The following is a 15,052-nucleotide window of genomic DNA, read 5'->3' on the forward strand; positions in this document are numbered from 1 at the left end:
TAGGCAGAATTTAGTTAAGTGATTGCAAAAGCAGAGGCCTGCCTTCTCTGCAGGAATCCAGGAGCAGGTTCTCCTGAGTGCTCCCTCAGAAGAGGAGGCTTGGGACCCATGCAGAGACTGCAGCTCCGTCCAACCACAGAACAGTCTTCTGTGTATCTGCAGCTGCAGGTATTTCCTGAGGGCAAGCCAGCTGTGCTGAGACCATTTCCTTGAAGAAAAATGAAAGACACCGAATAGCTAGCTTCTTTAATGTCAGGCTGCTTTAAAGAGACGGGATGCATTTGGGACTTTATGTGAATGAATAACCCCAGGATTCAACCAATTAGACAGGGGGAGAATTGAAGCTAAGAAAGGGGAGAGGAAGGAGGTGTTCTCAATTCTTTTTTCTTTTCTTCTTCCTAGCAAGAACCAGTTGAGTCATCTTTGGGGCTTAGTAATGGAGTAAGTGGCTTTTCTCCTGAGTATGCGGTCCTGACTTCAGCTATAAAAAATGAAGTGGATAGTACGGTGAACATCATAGGTAAACTGTTTTGACATCTTCTTTTTTTTACTCACGAGCAGCCTCTGAGGTCTAAACTTTGCAAAAACAGTAATCTCAAAATAACACAGTCAGTAAGAGGAGGTCTTGGAACATGTCCAAATCCCAGTTCTAGCCCCTAGGTTTCAGGGCTTCGATGATGAAACGAAGGTGTGTAGAGGAGTGAGAACCAAGAAGAGAAGGGCAGGCATTCAAGCTTCTTCTCTAGTGGCCACCGGTTAGCAGTTCTTCATCAATCATTGTCAGCCAAAATGTCATTTGTTTAACTTGAGAACGAAGGAGAGGAAAGGCCATCCCCGTGGGTCCCCTCAGCGTTGTCCTTGTGAACATCTGCCCAGAGGTGGCACCCATTTTACAGGCCAAAAAACTGAGGCACAGAAACCTTCTGTCAAAGGACTAACTGACTCGATAGATTTGCAGAGACTTTTCTACCATCGAGATGCAGTTCTTGGAGTGAGAAATAAATAGGGAGCGAGCTGAGCTCTAGTCTTACTTTTGTGGGGACCCTGTAGACAGGCAAAGCCACAGGTAAGCATAGCACCCCCATTTGTAGTCTGTGATACAAAGGAAGACAAACGGAGGTGACTAGGAGTAACCTAGAAACCTAATTTGCATGGCAGGGCAGGTGTCCTCAGAAGAGTGACCCTTCCCCTAGAGTGCCTGTGTGAGGAGCAGCAGGTGACATGTGGAGGCAGGCATGATGCTGACAGAAACCCTTTCAGAAAAGCAACTGAAGGAACAGAAAGCAGCCAGTGTGACATAGTGTCACAAGTATGATAACAGCCTACTACGTCCCCTCAGAGTTAGTGGTTCTTTGATGGCAGTTCCTGGTTGTCAGCTTGACCACATCTGGAATTAACTAAAACCCAAACAGCTGGGTATACCTGTGAGGGATATCTTTTCCTTAATTAAATCATTTAAAGTGAGAGGACCCACTTTTAGTCCAGATTGTTTGAGGTGGGACAATCCACCTTTAATCTGGGCCACACCTTCTGCTGGCGACCTATTATAAAGGACATGGAAGAAAGATTTTTAGTTTATTGCCTACTTACCCTTACCCTCATTTGCAATTCCATTCCTTCACTGACATTAGAGCCTGCTTCTTCAGAATTCTGACATATACTGAAGACCAGCTGAGATATCCAGGCTTATGGACTGAACAACTACTGAATTCTTGGACTTTTCATTGGTCACAGACATTGTCAAACTAGCTGGACCATAGCCTATAAGCCATTCCAAACTCCTCTTTATGTGTGTATATACATACATATATATATATATATATATTCTGTTCCTCTAGAGAACCCTGGCTAATACAGAGTTTGGTACCAGAAGCAGTTCTAGAACAACAGAAGTATAATACACATTTTAAAATATCTGGAACAGGCTTTCCAATATGGCAACACTTACAGTTATTGAAGCCTCTACTAGAAGTTCAAAGAATATTAAAAGCCCATGGTGTGAACTGTTTTACAAAGTGAAAGAGATGAGTGCATTTGGAGATGAGTGCACAATTCATCAATTGTGAGAGGCAACAAATTTGGTGGCCCTCTGTAGAAAACGTTGGATAATTTATGGAAAAATAAAAACAAATGATGATTGTTGAGTACCACCAGCCTCTCTAGAAAGTTTAACAACAAAAAATAATGAGCTCCAAGATAAAATTAACCAACTTCTCATGTCTTAGGGGAGTGTGAAGAATAACAATGATCTCAGTGATAAAACTGACCGGCTCCAAATGCACATGAACAGCCTAAAGGTTTCTAAGTGTGCCCTGGAAGAGAATCTTCTCTCTGGCAGCCACAGAGTGCAAGTTGCAGAATATCAAACCAAAGTCCTCATTATAAGGTTGACTGAGTAACAGTGAAAATTTAGGTCCCAGCCTTGGAGGATGCTGGCAGTTAAAGTAAGGGCATCATTGGTAAAGAAGGGGATCCCGTAACTTGGGAATGGAGATGTGTGGGAGGACCATACTGAAGCTGAGAACTTTGAACCCTCAAGTTCTCGAGGGCTTATCTTACCTGAGGTCTTAGTCTATCTACCCTCAGCAGATAGACTCACACCACCCCCTCTGAAATGTTGCCCTTTTCACCTTTGTCTGAGGAAATTTGTCCTTCATTGACTGCTAAACCAGCAGTAACTTTCTCTGAAAGAGATGCCAACCAAGACAATCCTGGTGTCCCTCAGGGCCCACCAATACTTGCCTCTAGACCTATAATCAGACTTAAGGTTAAACAGGCTCCTAGAAGGGAGTTAGAATGTGTGGACCACAAGGAAGTGCACCCCATACACTACTAAAAAGTTGAACAGATTTGCTAATTGTTTATGCAGAACTCTAGGAAATCATGTGTGAAGTTTTGAGGGTGTGGGATAATGTGGAAGGAGTATAAAACTGAGTTTATTGATATGGTCCCTCTGAAGGGGGGTTCTAGGTTTAGTATGGAAGTTTGCTCAGTTAAAAGGGGTGTGAAGTTGGAGAAGGCTGATATTCCTTGGCTTAGTGTTGATGAAGGGCTTTTATGACTCAGGGAAATTGCAATGCTAGAATGGATATGCAATCCTTCACATGGGAAGGCCCAGAAGATGTGCCCTTCACTCATCTTATGTAAGACCATTAAAGTGGCGAGACGGCCCTGGCACATTTGAAGAGCTTTGTTTCCCTTTTCCTTGTGTCAGACCTTAGGATCAGAGACATTGCTGCTCAGTTGGATGAATTAAATGAAGCAGGTTTAGTTGGGGCCCAAAGGGGCAAGGTGGCAGCACTGAATTACCAGAGGCAAGGTGATTGTAGTTATCGTAATGGCCAGCACAGACAAAGCAATGTTCATAATGTCCTGACCAATAATGGTCAATGCAGATAAAGTAAATTTTATAATGGCATGACTTGTATGGACTTTAGGTGCTGGCTAATCAATATGGTGTTTCCAGGCATGAAGTAGATAAAAAGCCTACTGCCTTTGTAGTTACTATATGTAAGTGGAAAAATTCTCAAAGAAAATGAAGGAAAGGTTACATTGGATCGTGGCAAAAGGCAATCTCAGCCTATCAACCAATTTTCAGACTTGAGCCAGTTTGCAGTCCCAGAACCCTTTGAATAAAGAAATGGCCAGGCGCCCCTGAGAAAGGACCTCCATAGTCTTAGAGTTTTCCTGTTAGTCTTTCTCCAGTCCTTCCCCTAGAAGGACATATGGCCTTTTACCAGAGTAACTGTATACTGGGGAAAAGGAAACAATCAGAGTTTCCGGGTCTATTGGATACTGGTTCTGAATTGACACTGATTCTGGGAGATTCCAAGAAACATTGTAGCCCTCAAGTTAAAGAAAGAGCTTATGGAAGTCAGGTAGTTAACGGAGTTTTGGCTGAAATACAACTAACAGTAGACTCTGTAGTGTATTCCCCAGATTCAGAATGTGTAATTGGAAGAGATACATTTAGACGCTGGTATAATCTTACATTGGTTCCCTGACCTGTGGAGTGAGGGATATTATGGTTGGAAAGGTTAAATGGAAGCCACAAGAGTCGTCTCCATCAGGGAAAATAATGAATCAAAGACAATTTCACATTCCAGGAGGAATAGAAGAAATGAGTGCCACCCTCAAGGATTTGAAATATGCCGGGATGCTGCTTCCCACCACATTCCCCTTTAACTTTCCTATATGGCCAATGCAGAAGACACATGGATCACGGAGAAAGAAGGACTATTGAAACCTTAATTATGTAGTGACTCCAAATTTGCAGCATCTGTACCAGATGTGGTATCCTTCCTTGAACAGATTAACATCTTCTTGTACATGGTATGCAGCTGTTGATCTAGAAAAATGCCCTTTTTTTTGGTACCTGTCCATAAGGACCACCAGAAGCAGTTGGCCTTCAGTTGCTGCTGAAGTTGAAGCTTCTGGCAAGGCCAGCAATATACCGTCACAGTTTTACTCAGGGACATATGAACTCTCCAGCCCTGTGTCATAACTTTGTTCAAAAAGATCTTGACCACATGTCTCTTGCAAAAAATCTTACATTGGTGTAGTATATTGATGATATGCTGATTGGTCCAAATGAGCAAGACATAGCAACCGCTTTGGACTTTTCTGTAATGCATTCTCATCAAAGGATGAGAAGTAAATCCAACCAAAAATTCAAGGAGTCCAGTGGTATGTGTCATGTAAAGGTATTCCTTCTTAGATGACAAATAAGTTATTGCACTTGGTCCCTGCTACCAACAAGAAAGAAGTGTTTAATGTAGTGACATTTAGTGGGCTTGTTTGGATTTTGAAGACAGCCTATTTCTCATGTATGTTACTCCAGCCCATATTCCAAGTGATTTGGAGAGCTGCTAGCTTCGAATGAGACCTGGAACAGGAGTGGGCTCTTCAACAGGTCCAGGCTGCTGTGCAGGCTGCTCTACCCCTTGGACCATATAATCCAGCAGACTTAATGGTACTTGAGGTATCAATGCTGTTTGGAGTCTTTGGTAGGTCCCTAGGGATGAATCACAGAAGAGACCTTTGGAATTTTGGAGCAAGGCTCTACCATCATCTGCAGACAACTATTCTTCCTCTGAGAGACAGTTCTTCACCTGCTGTGGGGGCCTTGGTAGAAACTGAATGTTTGACAATTGGCCACAAAGTTACCATGCAAGCTGAGCTTCCCATCATGAGCTGGGTGTTACCTGACCTAGGAAGTCATAAAGCAGGGTGTGTACAGCAGAAATCTATTATCAAATGGAAGTGGTATATATATGACTAGGCCTAGGCAGTCCTGAAGGCACAATAAATTTACATTAAGAAATTGCTCAAACACCTATGGTTTGTTTCTACTCCGGTTACAGTGCTCCCAAGCGTGCACACACAGCCTCATGGGGTATGCTCGATGATCAATTGAGTGAAGAAGGGAAGATGAGGGCCTAATTCTACACAATATGTAGACATTGCCCTGAAACAAACAGTTGCAGTGTTACAACCACTTTTCTGAGACAACTCTGAATGACATTGGTGAAGGGACATCTTTACAGTGGGCGGAACTTTCAGCAGCACACATGGTCATACAGTTTGTTTGAAAGGAGAAATGACCAGATGTGAATTGTCACTGATTCATGGGCTGTAGCCAGTGGATTTACTGGCTGGCCAGGGACTTGGAAAAAGCATGGTTGGAAAATTGGCGAGAAAGACATCTGGGGAAGAAGTGTGTGGATAGATCTCTCCAAATGGAGAAGGATTTGAAGGTACTTGTGCCCCATGTAAATGATCTTCAAAGAGGTAATGTTATCAGAGGAAGATTTTAATAATCAAGTACATGGGATGACTCGTTCTGTGGATAGTCAGTTTCTTTCCCCAGCCATCCCTATCATTGTCCAATGGGCCATGAACAAAGTGGCCCTGGTGGCAGAGATGGAGGTCATGCATGCATGGGCTCAACAAGGACTTCTACTTACTAAGTTTGACCTGCTCCTGAGTGCCAGATCTACTAACATCAGAAACTAACTAACCCCAGATATCACACCATCCCCTGGGGTGACCAGCTAGTGACCTGGTGGCAGCTTGACTACATTGGACCACTTCCTCTGTGGAAAAGACAATGCTCTGTCCTTACTAGAGTAGCTGCTTATTATGGTTATGGATTTGCTTTTTCTTCATGGAATGCTTCTGTTAAAACTACCATCCATGGATATACAAAATACCTTACTAATCCACCATCATGGTATTCTACACAGTATTGCTACTGATCAAGGAATTTAACTTCACAGCCAGAGAATGTGACAGTGGTTCCATAATCGTGGACCACTTGTCTTAACATGTTTCCCACCATTCTGAAGCAGCTAGCCTGATAGAAAGATGGAATGGCCTTTTTGAAAACACAGTTGTAGTGCTGATTAGGTGGCAGAAGACTGAAGGGATGAGCAGGGTTTTCCAGAGGTGCTGTATGCTCTGAATTAACGTCTAAGCTATGGTAGCCAGGGTTCAGGAATCAAGGGGTGGAAAGGTAGTTCCACTCACTATCACCCCTAGTCACCCATTAGGAAAATTTTTATTTTCTGTTCCCATGGCTTTAAGTTCTGCTGGCCTAGAAATTTGGGTTGCAGATGAGAGAGAGAGAGAGAGCTCCTGCCAGGAGCCACAATAAACATTCCACTGAGCTAGACGCTCAGACTCCCTTCTGCCTACTTAGGGCTTCTGATGCCTGTAAGCCAAGGCTAAGAAAAGAATAACATTGTTAGGATGGATGATTGATTCAGATTACCATGGGGAAATTGGATTGCTTCTCCACAATGGAGGTAAGAAGGATTATGTCTGGAGTGCAGGAGAACCTTTAGGGCATCTTTTGCTGCGACCTCATCCCGTTATTAAAGTCAATAGGAAACTACAACAACTTAATCCAGGGAGGATGACAAAGGGCACAGACCCTTCAAGAGTGAAAGTATGGGTCACTCCTCCTAGAATAGAGCCAAGACCTGGTACAGCTCTTGCCAAGGGTGGAGGAAATACAGAATAATAGTATAGGAAGGTAGTTATAAATACCAGCTAAGGCCACGTGACCAGTTGCAGAAATGAGGATTATCATTGACATGAGTATTTCTGTCATATTTTGTTAAGAATGCATTTGTTCAGATATCTAAGTTTTCTTTCCTTGATTTCTTTATCATGTAATTTAACATCCATTAAGAGAATATCAGCGGTCATTGTGTTTAAGTTCTGAGATAGAAAAATAATCTCCACTATAGCACATTGCCACCTATTGCAAAATACTTTAATAAACTTTAGTACATAAATACTCACCTTCTAACAATACTTAACATTTTATTTCTAAAACAAATATTATTTACTTTTTGTTTTAAATAATATATACATTTATCTTTAATCAAAATCATTTTATTATATATTTTATTAAAATAATTTTAAATGTAAATATATTTTATCATATTTATCCCCTTTCCAAGTCTTTCCAGATCCTGTGTTTGTGGTTATATAAGGGATAATTATAACTATGACCTGGTTAAATATATAATACTATATATATGTGTATGTGTATATATATATTATATATTATAATATATACTATATACTATAAATATATATAATATATTATATATAATATATTATATATACGAAATATATATATATTTATATTTATATATATATTTATATATATAATATATATATATTTATATATATAATATATATATTATATATAATATATATTATATATATACTAAATATATAATACCTGGTTTAATATATAATAATAAATAATATATATGTATGTTAGTCATGTCATGTTAGGTACAATTATGACCTGGTTATTGTTTTCATTTGGAAATTAAGCATGACATAAGGAGATATGATTTCATGTCAAGTTGACAAGGGGCGAAATTTGATGGTTATTCTTGGTTTTCAGCTTGACTATATCTGTAATGAACCAAAACTAAGTGTCTAGGAACTCTGTGAGGGTTTTTTTTTTTCTTAATTAAATAATTTGAGGTAGGAAGATCCGTTTTTAATCTGAATCTCTGATGTGGAATGATACATTTAATCCAGCTCTTTTGAGCTGGGAAATTTCACCTTTAATCTGGGCCACACCTGCCACTGGCCTAAATAAAGGACACGGGAGAAGGAAGATACTTGGCTTTTTGCCTGCTTACCCTCACTCTTGCTGGCAAGTCCATTCCTTCACTGGCATTAGAGCTCACTTTTTCAGTATTGGTATATACAGTGTGCTATATACTGTAGATCAGTTGAGATATTCAGCCTCATGGGCTAAATCTTGGATTTTCTGTTGGTAGACAGATATTGTTGGACTAGCTGAACCACAGACTGTAAGCCACTCTACACATTCTCTCTCTCTCTCTCTCTCTCCCTCTCTCTCTCTCTCTCTCTCTCTCTCTCTCTCTCTCTCTCTTTTACATTGAAGTATAATGTAGACAATAAAATGCATTATGCCTTCAGGGTCTGTGGGTGGGTAGTGACTTACATCCCAGTACTCTCCTGCTAAGAAGCTGTGATGAACAGACTCTGGCTTCATCTTGTAAAGCCAGAGGCCTGGCAGTGAACCTGACTTGAATTTGCATACAGAATCCAGAGTTGAGTCTGCGTGGCTAAGGGTTACCTATTGGTCCATAAAACTTTGCTTCAATCTGGCCTTCCGATATTACTAAGAACCTGAAAGAACTTATGAAGATATACCAAGTCTCTTGAACAGGTAGTTTTCTGTTGAATTCTTAGCTGCACACTGACTGACAGGAAGCCATAGCCAGAAACTGTCAGTATTCATCATCCCCCTAGATTTTGGGGATTCACCCCTCCTATGGAGATATCCCCTCTCACCTGCCTCCTGCCCCTGTGGAAGTAGCATCCTTTTCTGTCTCTTTTCCTCTGGAGAACCAGTTAGCTTTCTTAGTAGGCAGGCCTGGAGAATTTAATATGCCTCTTGGAGCTCTTAAAATTTTTTCCCCCAAACTCCAGGTTCAGTTTCTTAAGACTTAGCTCACTTTGAATGGGTTGGATGGTTTTGGAGTTTCCCTTTATCTATTAGGTGAAGTAAGCCTCAAGCCATCTGCCAAACCAAAGCTAGGGTTGTACGGTGCTTTCCCATGACGGTAATGCCACTACTTACCTGCTTTCAATTGACAAGTGATAATTATGAATTGATAAAGGATGAAGTATGATGCTGTGATCCATGTGCACTCCGTAGGGACAATTGATTCATCATGCTAATGAGAGCATCTGCCACCTCATCAACATTTTCTCTTGGGACATTAGGAGTTTGGGAGGCTTTTTTGTTGTGTTTTGTTTTGTTTAAAACAAAAATGAATTCTTCCAGCCATTTGGGAGCACACAGTACAGTATCACCATGGCTGGGAGCATGCTGTGCTAAAGACCTGGAAAAGTCTCTCCTCAATGCTAAACTTGCTCTGTGCCCTTGGGGCAGCAGCCTCCCTTCCCCTCCCCCTCCCCTTTTTTCTTCCTCTTCCCGGTTCCCTTCCCTCCCAGACTAGCCTCCACAGATTACCTTTCATCTCTCTGTTTCCAATGAGATTGACTTAATTTTGACTCATGCCGAGGCCAAACAGTACTGTTTTCTGTCTGGCCTTAGTTCACTAAGCAACATCTCCAGTTCTACCTTACTTTTCCTTCCTTCCTTTCTCCTTTTTTCTTTTTCTTTTTTTTTTCATTTTGGTGGAGTCTTCAGCGTGTAGGATTTCTGACCATTCCTTACCCTCCTTTTACAGCTGGTGCTGCCTAGAGCTGGTGTAAGGTTGAGTTGGTACTCTCTTCTGGGTCAAAGACACTGGACAGGGTTCCTGAGACCATCACCTGCTAAATTAACGCTTCTCTTCCTGGTCCTCATAGTGACCAGGAAGTTGCTAGTACATTAGCAATGACTAACCGCAACATTATTCTGAAGACGTCTTTCTGTTTAGCTGGTTGCCCTTACAAAATGAGCCATTGAAATGAAGTAGAACTCTCATGTAGTTCAATGGATGGCCAATCAGTGCCGGTGTTTGTCATGTTATTCTTTCAGACTTTAAACTCTTTTCAGATTTTAAACATCAGTCTTGAATGCTTTTGCCTGCAGCATCTCCCGCGTTCCTTATTAGCCACCTTGGTCTTTGCGGCTTGTGGATTGAATGGAGAAACAAAGATCTGGATCCATGCCTACGGTGGCTTCTGGCAGACTTTGTCTCTTGACCTCAAAATTCTCTTCATTTATGAATGACACCATTTCTCACTTTCCACGGACTTGCTTCTAAACCTGGGTTGCATCTCAGTCTTGCATTTGGGCCCCAACACGACAGCTACAAGCTGTTTGCACCCTATGTGGATGAACATACGAGAAATGGAAGCTGGAATGGGCTACTTCATTCACAGCCTTTTATGTACTGTCTGGAGGCTCTGGAGCCAGACTGAAAATCACTGAGTTCAGTGGAGATTAGCCATGGTATGCTTTCATTCTGGTCAAAGTTGGCTGTTTTCATAAGTGAAAACTGTGGGGTACTGTTGCCCTGACAAATGAACTCTTGGTTAGTGTCTACATATGCACGCATGCTTGCATGCACACGCACTCATACACTCTGGTTCTCAGTATCCATGTTGATCAGCTCACAACTACCAGTGACTCCAGTTCCAGAGGGTTTGATATGCTTATCTGGCCTTTGTGGATGTCTGAGTGTACAGACCCATAGACAAAGATAGACAGGCTGACAGGCAGTCCAAACAGTGTGATGTCTCCTTGCTGAACTGTGTCTTCTAAAGGTCTTTACTCTAAATGGTTAAGTCATGGGGTTAGAACCCAGAAAAGTGTCCCCATTTCTCTCTAAGGGAAGGGAGACTTTTTATTTCCCTTAACATTGAATTTTAGCTGGGTGTTTGGTGACTTCTGTGTGTGGGACATGTCAAATTGTTCTGACGGTGCCCTGCTGCACTCCTGCCCGAGGTACCAGAGCTTCTGCTGAGCTGTGTGGAATGGACCTGCAGGCCAGACTATGACACTTGCAGGAGCCTTGCTCTGCCCAACTCGTGAGACCATGCTTTCCAGCCCCATTGTGTTTCTTTATGGAAAGGAACCCCATCCTTCGATAAGGCAAAAATCACAAGAAACAAGAGGTAATATTCAACACTCCGATGGGCATAAAGCAACCTAAAGTGACTGGACACAGGGCAGTTAGGAAATGATACAGCTTACCTTAATTTTAGCTACTCAAAACACACCTTGGAGGACCTTCTTTTCTGGCAATTTCTTCCCATTTGATTAGCTTTATGTAAAGCAAAGATCACGTTTCAGGAGCCTTTTAATCCTTCCCTTTTCTTCTGTTTCTGAGTTTCTGGAGAGTGAATCCAGGACTTTGTGTATGTTAGACAAACACTTCAGTACTGAATTATACAACCTTAGCTTTAAGTAGTGGTTGTTGTGGTTGTTGGTTGTTGTGTTTGTTTTAAGCTCAGTCTCAAAATCCAGGAACAGGTTAATCTACAGGAAACAAAAGAAAAATGCAATATGTTGTATTCGGCAGCTTGGGCATCCAGATCCGGGTCACACAGGTGGGACAGTCACCAATCAGGAGTCATAAATGGTGGACTTTGGCTGTTGTTTTTCCAGAGCTATGAAGATTTTTATGTGCTTAAGAAAGCTGCCATTTTTCCATGTGGCTTTCTCTCCTCCCCGAGTTCCCATTCACCTCCTCCTGTTGATAATTAACTGTCAGGTACCCCGCCCTCATCCTTGTGCCCTCTCTCCGTCTTCTGTTTCTGACACTGTTTATAGTCAGACTTTGCTTCCCATCTGGGCTCTGCTTTCATTCTCCCCTCTTCCTACTTATTCTCAGTCACACAATGATTTTTTCTTTTTTGAAACTGCCCCTAGTACCATGTTACCATTGCCTCCAACGCAAAAACACACTGGAATCTCTCTCCTTCGTGTCTGGCATCACCTGTCCCTGCCTGTCATGTTGGCCTATTATGTCCAGACCCGAGTTTGAGCTTGAACGAGCCTGAATAATCTAACAGTGTGCGGCAAGCTGTTGAGAAGGAGCTTAGTGGGAGACCTTAGGACCAAGCACCACACCTGGGTTCTCACTTCCTGCTAGCCTAGCACATTGTGCTCATAGCTTTGCCTCCAGAACAATGACCTCTGAGATGCTGATTAACCCGGCAGAGTTTTACTGCGAGACCTGTGTGCTCTGCAATAGCATGTGGTGCTGTGTGCTCTCCGGTTGACGAGTCCTCTTTGGACCAGCTAAACTCTTGTTTCTTCTTACACCTGTCTCAACCAGTTGAGGTAGGAATAGCCTAATCCTACCATAGGCCAGGTAATAGCCCTGATGCTAGATACCCCAGACAACTGACTCATTAGGACTCAGCCCTGGCCTTATGTTCCTAACCATAGTATGTTTCTCTCAACATGGTAGTGGCTGGTATTTTACCAAAAAAAAAAAAAAAAGAAAGAAAGAAAAAAGACTTCTATATGATAGAGATGGGGCATTAGATTAGTTGGTAATGATTCATACCCCTTAAGATCTGAGACTCAGTCCAGATTACCTTACATGGATAGCTGGTTTTCAAAACATAAGAAATCCTTAGAATTGACATGACAAACATTTCAGTATTAATGTTCATTTTCATTAGAGACCTGTCTGCTCCGGACAGCTTCCTATATTGAATTCTAAGAAGAAATTGAGCATCCTTGGAGTTACTCCAGTTGTGGTGAGACAGCCACTAGGCAAGAATTGCCACTTTCCTTCTACAGACAAATTACTGTCCAGAAAAGGACACACTTGCAGAATAGTTGACTGATTATATCTGCCTAGACAGAGTAATCAGCCCTTAATAATTCTACAGCACTAAGGTCTGTCAGAAGTTCCTGGGCCAGAAGGCAGAAGAACAGATACTCCAACGTTTTGAAGTAGAGCGAGTGTCCAGTTGTTCAGAGGTCTCTATAAATTGGCTAAGTTTTAGAAACTACGATTTGTGCTTCCCACAATTATAGTTAACTCAGTCATTCTGGATTTCTGATGGGGCTAAAAACATATAGTTATTGACCTTAAGAGAAAAGATTTGAGTGGATGGTCGTCAGCTGACATTCATCCTAAAGCCAGGTTCAGAACTAAATGTTTTAGTTAGAATAGATGACAGAGGAGCTGGTTAGTCAACAAAAGGATGGACTAGGTATTAGGACTATCCTGTACCTCACTGGTACAAATTGGCATAATTATGCTCTAATTGTATTTTGAGAGAAAAGTTTCATTTTAACAGGAAGGGTGATGTGTAGGAGGAGCTAAGGTAGGAGGAGTACTGAGAGGAGGAAAAGGAGTAAGAAGAGGAGAAGAAGAAGGAGAGGAGAAGCTAGGTGATGAAAGAGAGAAAGAGGGGGGAGACAGGGAGGCAGATATTCATGTATCTCCACCAGTCAAAGATAGTTGTTATATCTAGGTCGGTCAGTGGGTTACACCTCTGATTGAACAATTCCAAACTTATAAAGCCTATGATTAACATTTTTTAAAAAAATGTATAAATGCAGAAAGGAAAAGGGGGCATGGGATAGGGGTTTCCTAAGGGGGGTTGGGGGGGAATGGGGATAGGGGATGCCATCTGAAGTGTAAATAAAATATCTAATAAAAAAAATGACAAAAAAAGAAAGCTCCAGTTTTTAATGTAAAAAAAAAAAAAAAAGAAATCCTTTTCCTACATTTACATGAAGTGAAAAAAAAAATAAACACTTTGAAGCCAGGAAACAACAAAGTAGTCATTTACAGCCACCCAGCTCCAGGAAAAGCAACCCACATCAGATCTATTATAAAAAGTCTTTATTTAGTAATTCAATATTTTACCAAGTTGAGGCTCTATGGTCTCCCAGTATTGCTAAAATTAAGGCTAAAACATACATGGGTAATTAGATTCAATACTGGAGACAAGGAATTATGAAATTATGTGTGTGATACTGGATGAGATATATTGTATGCCATAGTCATACAGTTTCTCTTCACAATGGTGTGGGGACAAGGGTAAAGTAGCTAATGAAAAGTACTTTTATGTTGTAAGCATAGTGGTTACTTTGGTGATGTCTATTTGATTCACTATGGACAATAAATACTAAAAGGAGCAAAAAAAAAGATCTGAGACTCAGTGTGTCTTAGGGTTTCTAATGCTATGGAGGGACAAGAAACGAACGGCAACTAATTGAGGCTGGCTTACAGTTCAGACATGTAGGCCATTGTCATCATGGTGGGAAGCATGGTGGTATGCAGGCAGCCATGGTGCTGGAGAGGTAGCTGAGAGTTCGACATCTGGATCAGCATGCAGTGGGAAGAGACTGTGAGCCACTAGGCCTGCCTTGAGCTTCTGAAACGTCCCCCTCCCCCAGCCCGCCAGTGACACGTGTTTTCCAACAACCACACTTACTTCAAGAAGGCCATGCCTCCTAATAGTGCCCTATGAGCCTATGGGGGCCCCATCTTTATTTAAACCACCACACAGTGTATATATGAATCGGAAGCAGCACATGCTTTGTTATCTGTAAACTGGAAAAGTACAATATTATATAAAATGAAAGTAGTGATGGTGATTCTACTTACTCCATGGAGTTGTGACCATCATGCTCTGTTTAGAGGGGATATGGGATGATTGCATTTCCAAAATCAAATTAACATGCATTTGAGTGGGAGAAGTGTTTCCCTATAGGCTGTGTCAGCAGGGCCTGCATTAGCAGTTTGAACCCTCAAACCATCTAATACATTCCTTCCTACAGTGTGATGTTGATTGTCAGCCAGTAAGCTCATTGCTTGGCCCTGTAGCTACCTGGTAACCCTGGAAATTTACCTTACCCCAGCCTTTCAGCCTTTACACTGTAAAATGATAGGACTAGTCCCCCTCAAGGGCCTTTCTGTTCCCAGTAGTCCCTGCTTTAAAGTACTTTATCAGAAGCCTGAGAGCAAGCAGGGTTCTCAGGTGGGGCCTTGCACCAACTCAACAATTGTTAATAAAGCAAGAATGACCTTTTAAGCAATCAAACCGGTCTGTCCATTGCTAA

The 15,052-nt window shown here is 41.7% G+C and overlaps 1 protein-coding gene across 4 annotated transcripts in view; it reads left to right on the forward strand.

The window, feature by feature from the left end:
* The window catches only part of Irf2 (interferon regulatory factor 2), a 106,877-nt gene that overhangs the window by 76,696 nt on the left and 15,129 nt on the right, over positions 1-15,052 (forward strand). For all 4 annotated transcript variants that reach the window (XM_034520683.2, XM_076914127.1, XM_076914128.1 and 1 more), the window contains exon 6: positions 403-520. In XM_034520683.2, coding sequence (XP_034376574.1) covers positions 403-520 — 118 coding nt within the window. The remainder of the gene's footprint in view (positions 1-402; positions 521-15,052) is intronic.

This window comes from Arvicanthis niloticus, chromosome 16 (genome assembly GCF_011762505.2).
Source record: "Arvicanthis niloticus isolate mArvNil1 chromosome 16, mArvNil1.pat.X, whole genome shotgun sequence".
Taxonomy (NCBI): domain Eukaryota; kingdom Metazoa; phylum Chordata; class Mammalia; order Rodentia; family Muridae; genus Arvicanthis; species Arvicanthis niloticus.